This window comes from Lutra lutra, chromosome 9 (genome assembly GCF_902655055.1).
Source record: "Lutra lutra chromosome 9, mLutLut1.2, whole genome shotgun sequence".
NCBI lineage: Eukaryota > Metazoa > Chordata > Mammalia > Carnivora > Mustelidae > Lutra > Lutra lutra.
Genome location: NC_062286.1, coordinates 67,478,667 through 67,493,133, shown reverse-complemented (window position 1 = coordinate 67,493,133; position 14,467 = coordinate 67,478,667). Strand labels below are relative to the sequence as shown.

General features: G+C 40.2%; 1 protein-coding gene across 2 annotated transcripts in view; it reads left to right on the top strand.

The window, feature by feature from the left end:
- EML6 (EMAP like 6) overlaps positions 1–14,467 on the top strand; it is a 272,951-nt gene that overhangs the window by 176,682 nt on the left and 81,802 nt on the right. For both annotated transcript variants that reach the window (XM_047743696.1, XM_047743695.1), the window contains exons 16-17: positions 676–781; positions 7,777–7,870. In XM_047743696.1, coding sequence (XP_047599652.1) covers positions 676–781; positions 7,777–7,870 — 200 coding nt within the window. The remainder of the gene's footprint in view (positions 1–675; positions 782–7,776; positions 7,871–14,467) is intronic.

Sequence of the window (14,467 nt, the reverse complement as noted above, 5' to 3'; positions counted from 1 at the left end):
TCTGCTTAGTTTTGTGAATGCCTTTATGTCCCATTTTCCCTCTTATACTCATTTCATCCAACAGGGCTCTTTTTTCCCTTACAATTAAGTGAGGAAAATGACTTTACTATTAAAATTTTATTCCATTGTTGGGAATTAGTGGGAGAGAAGTTTGTATCCTCTCAAGGAGAATCCACCTTAAGAAGAGGTAAGCCACGAAACTGTCATTTCCTGGGGGAGAAGCAGGGCCAGGCCTTTTCGGGATGAGTGAGACAATTGAGATGGGTAACAGAACTCTGAGGTCAGGACCATAACAATGTGCAGGTGACTTCCTGACCAAGAAGTGGAATTGTATGTGGAGTTGAGAAGGCAGGAGAGAGAAATGTCAAACTAACCCGAAAAGCACAGTGGACATTTGATTGTACCTTCCCTGGCAGGTATGGGCCAAGTTAGGCCGGCATGGCACCCAGTTTGATGCCCAGAACAAGCCTATTAGACTCTTTGTGCCTCTGTTTTCTCATCAGGAAAATAACGGCATCAGGCCAGATGATTTCTGAGAGAGGCTTCCTGCTCTCCAGATGTGTGGTTTTGGATTTCTGAGCAGCACCTGACTCGAAGGCTCTCTAAGAATGACCCTTAGGAATCATTCTCGTTAAAATTTCTGATTAGTTAATAACACTCATCCTGTTATTTAAGGTTGGAAGAGATGCTGCTATTCACGTGTGGGACACACAAACTCTAAAATGTCTATCGCTACTGAAAGGACAACACCAGAGAGGAGTGTGTGCGCTCGATTTTTCAGGTAAGCACCTGTTTTCCACAGAAGTCACTGATGGTTCTGTATTTACTTAGGCCCGGGTTTTGGGGGTTTTGTTTTTGTTTTTACAGCCTCCTATTTAGTTGAGTTCTATTTGTAATAAACTAAGCCCTTGGTACGTCAGCTATCCAGACTCAGACCGGAAATCAGATATGTGAATACCTCACACAAAAAATGTGCTATTTAGATTACACGTCCTCTACCAGTTTCCTCTCTCCTAAGTCATTACCCAGAGCTCACACTGTGCTCTGCATTTGTTTGAACTGTTTGAAGTCCAGAGCAGCTGTTGCTGTAGAGCGTCTTAGCTGCAAATGTCTGGCAGTGACTCAGAACATCAATTTCGTCTCTCCAAATAAGTGGGAGTGTGGCACTTGGAATTTAAAATATACAAAACTAGAGGGAGGGCTGCAAATTCTCTGCAAAGGCCACTTTACCACACTCGTGTTTTGGAAATAAATTTCAGATTGAAAACAACAGAGCTGGGTTTTCCATCTCCTTAATTTAAGACTTGAACACAGTACTATTAGAATACTAGCTGATGAATGTCATTTCCTTTACGGTGAGGTTGTTTCTTTAAGCTAGAATGGAGAATGAGGTCTTATCACCAGAGGTGTTTTTATCTGGAATTTTAAATTCCAATTGTAGAAGCTAGATAAGTAGAAAAATTATAAACTCTCTACCAAAAATTGATTCTTTAATTTCTTTTTTTTCTAAATTCCATTCAGATGTTTAATATGTGCAGTGTGTGTAATGTTAATCATTAAGTTCCGTGACCCCCAAACCGCATTCTCTTTCCTCTGTCCCCCTCTCTCTACTTCCCTCGCTCAAGCCTGAACTCCTTCTCATCTCTGCCATAATAGTCGTGCTGGACTCTGATTCCATTCCATTCCCACTTTCTCAGTCCTTCCCATGCAGTTCTGGAGTCTTCTGGAAACACAGTTACATTGCTACCATGTGGACTTCTCTTGGTTGGCTGACTCAGGGCTGAGCCTTTGGTTGGCCATTCATGACCTTCTATGATGTGGCCTCAACTTTCCTTTGCGGTGTTTCCACCCACCCACTCACTCATGTTCTGTTAGGTCTCCCTAGCCATAGTACTGAAATGCATGTTTCTCCTTCTTTTTGCCTGTGTCCCTTTGCTCATGCCGCTGCCACATGCCCATTTACGTCCTCCCATCTTTTAAGATCATGCTGCAAGTTTCTCATACAACCTTCCAGGGAGAAATAACCTTCCCCTTGTTCTGCATCCCCTGGCCCGTGGCTGTCATCGTCCTCATGCTGCCTGTTGGGGTCCATGTGGTGCAGTAGCTGTTAGTGCTAGTGCCCTTCTCACATAGTAACCTGCTGGGCCAGCAGAGCCCGTCCCTCTCCTCCCCACCGTGCACATTGTTGCGCTGCAGATACAGAGGCGACTCCAAAACTGTGAAGGAATGAATGAGGCTTTGCCTCATACATTTGTCTCACCTGTCACTGCTACTACTAGAACCTCACACTGTAAACCATGTTTGGGTGAAAATGATCTCATTTATGTTTTAACCTCCAGTAACATGGGGCAGTGTTGGGGGGATTGTTTGTGACTGCATACTCTCACATACTGTAAACTACTGTACAAATCTGAATTGTTGTATCATTATTAGAGGCTATTTGATACTTTCTGTGGTTTTTGACAGAGATCACAAGTAGGCAGAGAGGCAGGCAGAGAGAGAGGAGGAAGCAGGCTCCCTGCAGAGCAGAGAGCCCGACGCGGGGCTCAATCCCAGGACTCTGGGATCATGACCTGAGCCGAAGGCAGAGGCTTTAACCCACTGAGCCACCCAGGCGCCCCTTTCTGTGGTTTTTGAACTAATAAAACTCCAGGCTAAAGAGTCCCTACTCCACACTGGCAGGCATGTGAGGTCAGGAAGGCATTGAGTACCGAGGAAGAGAGAACAGTTCTGCATGCCGCCTGCCCGTGGTAAGCCTGGATGACACACCCGGTGGCAGTGAATACAAAGTCCTGAATTTCCTGAAGTCAGATGGGCCTACAGTTTTAAAATAGGAGTGTTGTATGTCCTTGATAAAGCAGTAAAATCTGAAAGGAAATCATAATTTGCGTTCAAACATGGTTCTCTTCCAAGGATGTGAATGAATTTCCTCTGCTTTTTTTCCATGGCTCTACTCCTCAGTCGCTCAGCTGCCCTTTTCCTAAAATTAACTCTGTGAACCAATACATATGTATGTACTTAATATAAAAATTATATTACAAAATATGCTTTAGAGAAATAGTAAGAGACCCATTAGCAAAAATAAAACATAAATGTGCATTAAATTATAGAGAATCTAATATATTCATATTTTTGACAACATTAAAAATTGACTCTATAACTCCAGCAGATAATTTGGCACCATGTAATAAAAGCTATAACTCAAAATGACAAGTCTGCAGACTATGTGTATTTCATACATATTTCTATGTATTAAGTGAAAGAGAAAAATAGAATTCAAAATAGCATCTATTCACTGATTTCCACTGGAAATGTGTGTATGTGTATCAACGTATAAGCAGAGTGGCAGGAAATTTAGAATAATGTAAATTGAATTTAATAATCATTAGAATATTTTTTCTGTAGAATTAATTTCTTGGTTTTTAAATTAAGAAACAACAAAAGATCTAATGCCTGTTACTTGCATACCTTTAGGGAAGGGATTAGAGGAATGTTGATCAAAGACATTGAATAGAGATGAGTTAGTAGCAGTAAGCTGGTCCCCAGTAACTTGTGTTTGATCCTTCTTTGAATGTGTAACCTTACCTGAGACAAATTATGATGGCTGGTTGATCTTTGTGGTCTCCCTGGCACCTCCTGAAGGTGTGAGCAGAGGTCTCTTTGATTTAAGTTATATTGATAGTACTTTGTGTGATAATGATAAAACAAAAAGCCCTGTATCACGTTCTAGACCAAGAATGGAGATCCAGAGAGTTTGTTGGTATGGCTGGGGTAAAAGTCAGACCATGGCAGATCCTGAGCTAGAACCCAGGTCTCCTGGCCTCAGTGCAATAAGAAGGCCACCAGGCCTGGGGTTTTGAGCTGACAAGAGCTATGCCAGGAACTCTCCACTGAGCCCTCTAGCCCACTCCTGCCTCTGCCCTCCATCAGAGCCAGTGCAAACTTTGAGTGTGAGAGTCATCCCTGGAGCCCTCCGTGTCCCCTGTTTACCCAAAGGTAAGTGTCTCCAGCTGCCCCGCCTTGCCTTGCTGGTGTAAAGGTGGAGTGGGCATGATGGTGCTCAGAGGTGCCATATGAACAACCCCCAGTGAAAAGAGAACCCTGTCCTAGAACAGCCCCGAATCACACATTGATGTGAATAGGAACAGGAGCAACTATACCTTTCTTTTGGAAAGTTAGAAAAGTGAGTAGCCTAAGTCAACATGCCAAGAGAGATTACTTAGATTTCCCTATTGATCCACGTGAGCAGGGCCCAACTTTGGCCATTACCTAGCTGGTGGCACCATCTGTGTACCTCAGGACCCCATATCCATCCATTTCTTAAAAGCCAGCTCACTTGGGGAGGTATTGTAGAGACCTGATAGGACATTTGTCTCTTATTAGAAGAACAAATTGTCATGGAAATACAGAGCAGGCTACAAATAGATGTGAAAATGAGACAAATAAGCAGTCATACGTGGGGGTTTAGATTAATCTGTTCTTGCCACTGTTGCTAAGCAAACAAAAAGACATTTTTAATGGAAAAACAATTCTTAGAACATAACACATAACTCTGTAAATAAGAAGGAATGAATTTACATGATCTCACTTAATTCAGAGACTCTTTGCTCTGTGAGTGTATTACCACTGACTAGGGAAAAACAGAGCCATCTTTGATTTTGTGCTTACAGGACAGAAGGTGCCTCCACGTGAATAGAAAACCAGATTAGAAACAAAGTTTCAGCCACATAATTTTTTTTAAGTTTAATATCCTACTCATGTTTTTTAAAATCTTCACTGAATAATTCTGATTTCCGCAAGGGCACTTCCAAGACCAACTGGATTTCACTATGTTCAATTCTAAAAATCTATGGATTTTTTATGAGCCCTGAATGCAGGGACCAACTTGTAATTGTTGAAGTAGAGATTTTCTCTTTCCACTATGCCCTTTACTGTTGACATTAAGTGCCTTAGAATTATTTCTGGACCATGTCACCAAATATCCATAATTAATACATACTGTGACTGGAAAGATTTAAAAAGGACATTACCTTGACTCTAAAAATATGGCTGAAAAAAAAAAAACCTCCAACTGGTCAAGGAACAATGGATTTTCAAAGCAAAAGCCAAGTCTCCTTGGGGGATGGTGGAAGAGGGCAAAAACTGGGAAAAGATAAAAAGGTGGCCGATTATATTTCTGACCATGTGGTATGCAGAAATAGCCTACACCTGCAGAATGTAAGAAAAGGTCACTATCCTAAAGAAGAGGCACGTCTGGAGGTTGTTGAGGCACCTCTGGATTTGACTGTTCTTCATTTCTCCTCGTAGTCATGAATTGAGGTAGAAAGGAATATAACCATGAAAAGCTGATAGGGCGTTGCAGAAATGCTAAAAAAAGCATCCCAAAATTAATTTACTCCAAGACCTTCGTCCAAAGGCACAGAACTTGAACCGTCATTTTCAATGTGTGGATGCTTGCCTTCTAAGGATATATTAATATAGATACACAGGTTATGAAAGGAAACACAAAATGTAGACTTAATAAATGGGGAAAAAAGAGGCACTGAATATTAGTGCCAAGTTTTTGAAAGAAATGATAATTAAAACAAATAAAATTTGTATAGCTAGATAACATAGCATATTGTCTTTCCCTTCATACTACCCGCACACACATTCTTTTTTTTTTTTTTAAGATTTATTTATTTTAGAGGGAGAGTGTGTGAGTGGGGGAGGGCAGAGGGAGAGGAGAGAAGCAGACACCCCGCTGAGTGGGGAGCCCACTGCTGGGCTTGATCCTAGAACCCCGAGATCACGACCTGAGCCTAAACTAAGAGTTGGAGACTTCACCGACTAAGCCACCCAGGCGCCCCCATATGCACACCTTATCTTTGTCTCCTTCTTCCTCCTCAGTGTCACCAATATCCTCAGCGTTTACTGGAAACTAGCTTAGTTGGAGGATCACAAAGGAAATGGGATATGATTATTCTAAGCCCTAGCAGAGCTTATAAGCTAAAAAAGGAGAGCGGAATCTCCGAAAAATAAAGTCACCAAAATACAGAGACATAGCACTACAGAAGCAGAACCAGGCCATCCCAAGAGGTACAGAAAGAGTAATGTTGGTAATGAATAGGAAGCCATGATCAGTTTAGAAAGAGACCTCACACAATTTAAAGCTTGGTAATGGTTAAGTATAAGGACTATCCTTCATCTTGATTCAGAAGACACATTTGTGTATCGTAATCCCTTGATAATTTAGCACTTTTGGAAAGCATGAATGTCTCATCTGGTACTGAGCCTAATAGCTTGAAAGGGTTCATGTAACTTTCAAACTCTTGCCTCATACTTAGTCCAGGGATTGAGGAGGATTTGTTTATTAAGGCTCTTCCTTTCTCTGACTCTGCTGCTGCCTCTGGAGATGGAAGCTTGGTGGCTTGGGGGACCATCTGGCGCAAAGAAGGTCACTCACAGGTGGGGCACTAGTTAGCAGATGGGGAGGGTTGCCAGATTTAGCCAATGGAAATACAGAAGGCCAAATAATTTTTTAGTACAAGTATGTTCCATGCAATGCACATGTAAATACATAATTTAAATAATGCACGGGACCTACATATACTAAGAAATTATTCATGACTTATCTGAAATTCTAGTTTAACTAGGCCTCCTTTATTTTACCTGGCCACTCTAATGGGACATCTACCCCAGACCTGCCTTTGAAAATACCAGTTAAGACCCTGAGTGGACTGGGGAAAAATAGCATATTAGATACTTGTGTTTCTTTGCCCCCATATTGTGGGTCCTCTGTCATCCCAGAAGACACCTGCTAAACTGATAGTGAATCTAGTCACCCATCTCCCGTCTCCCAGTCAGCTTAGAGCTAAGGTGGTGTCGCTGAGCCCAGACACTCCTCCTGTGAGTCTGACTTGTGAGGAGGAAGCAAGGGGAAGACTTGCTAACTCTATGGCCTCTTTGGTCTTGAAGGGAAAAAACATATAAACTATTTTTGATTTTCAATTTAATTACATAGACAATATATTTTAAGTTTTTTTTTTAAATAACCCAAGTGTCTATGTTATAGTCATCATTGATGATATTATAAATAATATTTAATACTAGAGGCAAATGTTCATCATATAACAAATGAAAAAAGATTAGGTAATAGTATATTCATTATCATCCTGGTTTTGTTATTTAAAAGCATGTGGAGAAACTGACAGGATATATACCAAAGGTAGGCCTAAAAATTGGGATGAGTTTTAAGTTTCCTCTATCTATATTTTCTAAATATCCTATAATAAGCATAGTACATTTGAAACAGGGAATCTAAGAGATTAAGATTTTTTAATTATAGTATCTTTTGAAAGAATTTTTGAAATGAAATTTAGTTTCTATAATGCTCTTAATTGGAGATTTAAATAGAATCTGGTTTTTTAAAGCCGAAAATAGACTGAGTCATAAAGCCAAATGGCTCTTTGAGAAAATGTCATGAGCTTTGTTTGTCATAAAATAGACAAGGTTTTTGTGATGTACCTGGGAGGCCTCCCCCAGCTCTGTGTCTCAGACTGGAGTGTTAGATCAGTGATTTAATTCATCAACCAGTTATGATGGGTTAGGAAGCTCAACTGTTACTAGTTAGGCATTCCATTCCGTGAGGTCCAGCTAGTATATCATACTTCTAACATATTGTAGCCTAAATAATACTCTTAAGATCCATTTCATATTTGTCTTTACTGTATATGAAATGTTTTGGTTTTTCATTGAAGAAATGAGTCATTTGCCATTTGTGTTGTTTTCATACAGCTGATGGAAAATGTCTGGTGTCGGTTGGTTTAGACGATTTTCACAGTATTGTGTTTTGGGACTGGAAAAAGGGAGAAAAGATAGCCACCACAAGGTAAGGCGGTGCCGAGGTCATGCGGCATCCTGCTGATTCACTCGTTTCAGTAAAGGCTAATAGTTTCCATTTTCTGGTCAGATTTCATCTTCAAACTCAGATGGAATTCACATGGAAAGCTTAACACTGAAGTGAAAACATGCTACAATATTTCATGGTGACAGACCTGACTTAGAGCAGTTAATGCTTGTTTCGGAGAACTGGAAAATTCTGAAACCCTTTCCAGAAAGTTACTCATCACTTTGCTTTTAGTAATCTACACATTGTCTTTATCAAAGCTTTCTCCAGCAGTGGAAAAGCAGCTATTCTCAGACTTGGGCCTTGCCCCTTGTTTTTCGACCATCTTGCCTATGGTAGAGGAGTGTCAATGTCACTCCAGTCAGAAGTACCATTTGTCATGAGGCTGTGTCATGCTGGAAAGGAGGCCCCATCGTGTGCATCTGCCTCTTGCTTTCAAAGCAGGCAAATTGTTTCCCTAATCTCCCCATCTTATAAATAGACTTTCCAACACCGACTGCTGTTTATAGGCCACCTGTCCTCCCTGACCCCCCACCCTCCCTCCCTGCTGAATCAGCCCGAGGTCTGAACACTGCTTTCTACTCCTACTTACGCTGGGCTTAGCTGTTTGCCCGGCCGTGGTCAGAGGTCAACATAGTTGGCAGCCCAGGCCCAGTGATACAATTCGCTGCTCAAGACAGGTTATCAGCTTACCTCTCCACTAGCTCTTCTCCACATGAACCAACATCGTTTCTGTCTTGCAGTATAAAGTCATTTTTAAGGTAATGGCTTTGAACCCCACTGTTCGCTTTGTAAATTAACAATTCCCTTCACAGTATTACATAGGAAGATAGGGTTTTGGGGGTTTTTTTTTTGTTGTTTTTTTGGTTTTTTGGCAATTTGATTAAGTAAATGAAGATCTGTCAGTTGCTGGGGACTCAGAGCGGAACAGATGGAGCCCTGAAGACTCCAGCTGACCATCTTAGGAGAAAGACAGAAGATTTTCTGATAAGTGCTACTGAGATGAAATTCTTGGCAGCAAATAACAACTCATAAATCTGCCTGCCCAAGTGGGCTTTCTTGGTCTCTCTTTCTAGAATACCACACTGTTTTATCATTCCCTACTAGTACTTAGATTCAGCTCCTCATTAGAACTCTGCTTTTCCTTTAGACTAATACACTGAATTTTAGTTTAATATTTCAGATAACATACCAATTGAAACGCAGATTATTTTAGGCAAAGCACATGTCTGCATTTCTAAAGCAATAGAAAAGCAATTTTCCTGCTAGAAAACCCTCTCCAACCTTCTGTGGCGCAGCTGTTGTATGCCAGGAACGTTCAGAGAAATGGAAGAAATAAATATTAAAATTTTAAGTGTATATATTTTATATGCTGGGTAGTATTACTTCTATTTAATTAACACAAGGTGACTTAACACCATTATATTAGTAGCACACTTTATTTTTGGAATTGCTCCCAAGCCTTATGTCACATTCCCCAAACAGGACACCTGCAAAATTGCCCTCCAAGAATATTTTTGCAATTGTAACATTAACCAGTGCTCTTTCCAAGAAGGAATGTCACGGATTGCTAAAGTTCTTTGAAGACAACTAGGTTTTAAAATAATAAATAGGTAAATGCTAAAGTATCTCTTTACATAATATTTATATAAATTCATATAATAATATAAATAAATACAAATATACAAATAAAAACTCTGTTGCCTTCAGTTACACGCTTAGGCAGATAGAAACCTTAAAAACTGGGGTATTAGGGGTGCCTGGCTGGCTCAGTCAGGAGAATGTGAGACTCTGGATCTCGGGGTTGTGAATTTGAGCCCCACATTGGGTGTGGAGATTACTTTAAAAAACAACAACAACACGCGCGCGCGCACACACACACACACACACACACACACACACACAGAGAGACCAAAACTGGGCCATAAAAGAAGTGACAAAGAAAAACAGGGGACACTTTACTGAAGTCACTTTTACTTTACTGAAGACACTTTACTTGAAGCCACTAAGGCTTCAAGGAGTCTTCATAGCTCCTGAGAGGGCTTGATTCACTCAGTGACACCCCTCACTTCGTAGTTGTGTGTCTCAGTCATGCCAGTGGTGGGCACGAGCCAGGCTTAGCTGCAAACCTGCTTCTGGCAGCCTCCCCCAACCCCCAACCCCAGGATGTGAGAGCTGCCCCTGGAGGGATGGGCAAGGCAGGAGCCATGGCGGGTCACCAGCTGACACCAGGGTTAAGAGGCGCCGCCTGCACTTGTGCAAATGCTGCACAGAAGCTCCTTTGTTCTCAGCTCAGAGAAGCTAGAGAAATCCGGGATTGGTACGTGGAACTCTTACTACAAGATTGCTCTGAGACTTAATCCCAATCTCTCAACAGTTCTTTCATCTCTTTGCTAATTTTCATGAAAGAGTTCATTCACCTCCGTTACAAATGAATTTTTTCAGTCTTTTTTTTTTTTTCCCTTTTGAAGGTTGATCAGACTTTAGTGTTACAGATGAGTAACCCATTTAATAACCAAAGCCAATCTCTTATGGACAGGAGTTAAATCGCCTAATATCAGTGTCAGTCAGAGAAGAATAAGGAGATAATCAGGTGCCTCTGTGTCCTTTTATTTGCATTTCAAGTCAATTACACCAGTAGCAGGACTGTGGGGGACAGTGACTAATTATTCTTGACAGGCTTCATCTCAGAAGCACGAATAGGAGGCAAAAGGTACAGTAGTCAAGGTGCCTAACAAGAATACTTACACTGTCAGTGTGACATACTCGCGCTCCTGGAAAGCTCAGGGACAAAACATGGGCCCGGGAAGAGCAGGTACACAGACTTGCAGAGTGTGTGTTTCCAGGTGAGCCCTGTTGCTCGGTTTTTTATAGGTCCCCACCCGGACATGCATTTAGGGAATGGGATAAAGTCTCCTGCAGACCAAATTGGCACCTTTCTTTTCTCACTTTCCTTTTTAAAAATGAGTATCTCTTTTTTAGTATCACATGCATTACTCTTTTCTCTGTTTTCAAAATAATGCATGATCAACATAGAAAAGTTAGCACAAAAAAGCGCCAACAGGAAAATGAAAATAATCCATGATTCTACTACCCACGACAGAGCCAACATTTTAGCGTATGTTCTTTAGTGTATATTGCTCTAGTATGCTTATCCATTTTTATTCATATGTGAGATGTTTCACATATGGCTCTGCAACTGGCTTCTTTTTGTCATTTGCCAGTATGCCCTCTCACTTTACTCTTACTATTACCTGGCTTGTTCTTTGTTATTATTCTGTATTGTAGGCTCTTTTATTTATTTTTTTATAAGCATATGTTGTCCTTTTTTATTTTTTTATTTTTTCGAATATTTATTTGGTTTCTAGTTAGTTACTATATAGTGTAGTATTGGTTTCAGGAGTGGAATTCAGTGGTTAACCACTGATGTACAACACCCAGAGCTCATCTCAAGTGCCCTACTTAATAACTATCACTCATTTATCCCATCCCCCCACCCCCTCCCTCCATCAACCTGCAGTTTGTTCCCCATAGTTGAGTCTCTTATGGTGTGTTTCCCTCTCTCTCTCTCTTCTTCCCCCTTCCGTGTGTTCATCTGTTTTGTTTCTTAAATTCCACATATGAGTGAAATCATATGGTATTTGTCTTTCTCTGGTTTATTTCACTTAGAATAATATACTCTAGTTCCATCCATATTGTTGCAAGTGGCAAAGTTCATTCTTTTTAATGATGAGTAATATTCCACCATGTATGTATGTATGTAAGTATGTATACACACACGCACACACACACACACACCCCACTATCCAATCAGGAGTCAGTGGACATTTGAGCTCTTTCTGTAGTTTCGCTATTGTTGGTAATGCTGCTATAAACATTGGGGTGCACATGTCCTTTTGTATCGGTATTTTTGTAGCCTTGAGGTAAATACCTAGTAGCACAGTCGCTGGATTGTAAGGTAGTTCTATTTTTAGCTTTTTAAGGAATCTCCATACTGTTTTCCTGAGTGGCCACACTAGTTTGCATTCCCACCAACAGTGTAAGAGGGTTCCCCTTTCTCCACATCCTCTTGAACACCTGTTGTTTCCTGTGATGTTAATTTTAGCTATCATGACAGGTGTGAGTGGTATCTCTTCGTGGTTTTGATTTGTATTTCCCTGATGCTGAGTGGTGTTGAGTGTCTTTCCATATGTCTGTTAGCCATGTAGAGGTCTTTCAAAAAATAACTATTCATATTTTCTATCTATTTCCTAACTGGAATATTTGGTTTTAGGATGTTGAGTTTGAGAAGTTCTTCATAGATTTTGGATACTAAACTTTTATTACATATGTCATTTGCAAACATCTTCCATTCCGTAGGTTGCCTTTAGTTTTGTTGATGTTTCCTTCACTGTGCAGAAGCTTTTTATCTTGACGAAGTCCCTATAGTTCATTTTTGCTTTTGTTTCCCTTGCTTCAGGAGATCATACCTAGTAAGAAGCTGCTACAGCCGAGGTCCCAGGGGTTGCTGCCTGTGTTTTCCTTTAGGATCTTGATCGTTTCCTGTTTCACATTTAGGTCTTTAATCCATTTTGAATTTATTTTTGTGTATGGTGTAAGAAAGTGGTTCAGTTTCATTGTTCTGCATGTTGCTGTCCAGTTTCCTCAATATGTCATGTTGAAGAGACTGTCTTTTTCCATTCGATGTTCTTTGCTGCTTTGTTGAAGATTAGTTGAACATGGGGTGCCTGGGTGGCTCAGTCAGTTAAGCATCTGACTCTTGATTTTGGCTCAGCTCGTGATCTCAGGGTCATGAGTTTGAATGCTGTGTCAGACTCCACACCAAGAGTGAAGTCTGCTTAGGATTCTCTCTCTCCCAACCCCTCTGGCCCTCCCCCATGTTCACACGTGCTCTCTCTCTTTTTAAAAAAAAAAAAAAGATGACCATATAGTTGTGGGTCCATTTCTGGGTTCTCTATTCTGTCCTATCAATCTGTGGTTGTTTTTGTGCCAGTAGCATATTGTCTTGATCACTACAGCTTTGCAATATAGCTTGAGGTCTGAATTGTGATGCCTCCGGCTTTCCTTTTCTTTATCAGGGTTGCTTTGGCTACTTGGGGTCTTTTGTGGTTCCATACAAATTTTAGGATTGTTTGTTCTAGCTCTGCAAAAAAAAAAATGCCAGTGGTATTTTGATAGGGATGGCATTAAATGTATAGTTGCTTTGGGTACTATAGCCATATTTTAATATTTGTTCTTCCAATCCATTAGCATAGAATGTTTTTCCATTTTTTGTGTGTCTTCCTCAATTTTTTTCATCAGTATTCATTTCCAGAGTACAGATCATTTACTTCTTAGGTTAGGTTTATTCATAGGTATTTTATGGTTTTTGGTGTATTGTAAGCTATTTCAAATCTTTTTTGAAGATGGATCATTCCTTTTGAAGATCAGTCATTCCTTTACTCTTCCAAGTTGTGGGCTACCTCTACAAAAAAAGAGAGTGCAAATCACAGGCCTGGGCCTCTAAGCAAATGAAGGTTTCTATATAGAACATTTGGGAACCAACTTACCTTTGTGCAGCTGCCCTGGACTTATGAAAGAGGGACATTCCTTCCCTCTTCTGCTGCACTTGCTGATAGAATTTACAGTGCAGCCCTATAGGGTGAATTACTTAGGACTCTGGCATGAGGAATCATCCTTTATTAGGGCAGAAGGACAGTCTTCCACATTCTAACTTTCTGGTTAGGACCTGTAACTCTTTCCATTTTATTTTTCTTACTGACATAGTTGTAGGCAACTACCTTACAGATTTAACAAGTGTTTAAGGGAAAGATTGCAGAAGTATCCACGAATGTCCTTTATGTACATGTTGACATTAATTAAACATTAACCTGCCATCATTCATCAAGAAATTAGATGAAAACTAAAAAGTGCTCTCAAAAAATTTTTTTTCCAACTATCTAAATATTTGGCATTGGATAAACACAAAACAGTCCTCTTTTCTGTGTAGGAAATGTAATTTGTTATACGTGCTCTCAATTTTCATGTCAGTTTTCTCTAGCATCTTCTCTCTAAAGTTTTTATTAATGATTTAGGATCCGTGGGGATTTTCCTCCAAGCAAGAAATCTTTGGACATTTAATGTCTTTTATGGTTTTCTGGTCTATTTCTCATCTTGGTGTTAAGCACATTTTCTCTCCTTTCATATCTATACTTTTTAATCTCTTTGTCCTTATTGTTCCTGATAACCTCCAGTGATGTATCTTGGCCCTAATGTCCATGTGTCACTTTGGACTTTCAAAGAAATGAAGAAAGAAATTTCAAACATCAGTTCTTCTCCTTTCCCTGCCTATCACTGTAGGGCCCATGTAATGGGCATGGAGATGTTCTGTCCTGTTCTTTCAGTTTATTATGGAAAATTTCAAAGTTACACAGAAGTGGAGGAAATAGCATAGTGGACTCCTTTTCACCCAGCTGCTTCATTCTACAGATGGCACAAATCTTTCCCCCCTCATTGTTTTCTTTTACTCAATTTTTTGCTAGAATATTTTAATATTCTAGCAAATTTAATATTCTAGCAATATTTGCTAGCATATTTTAA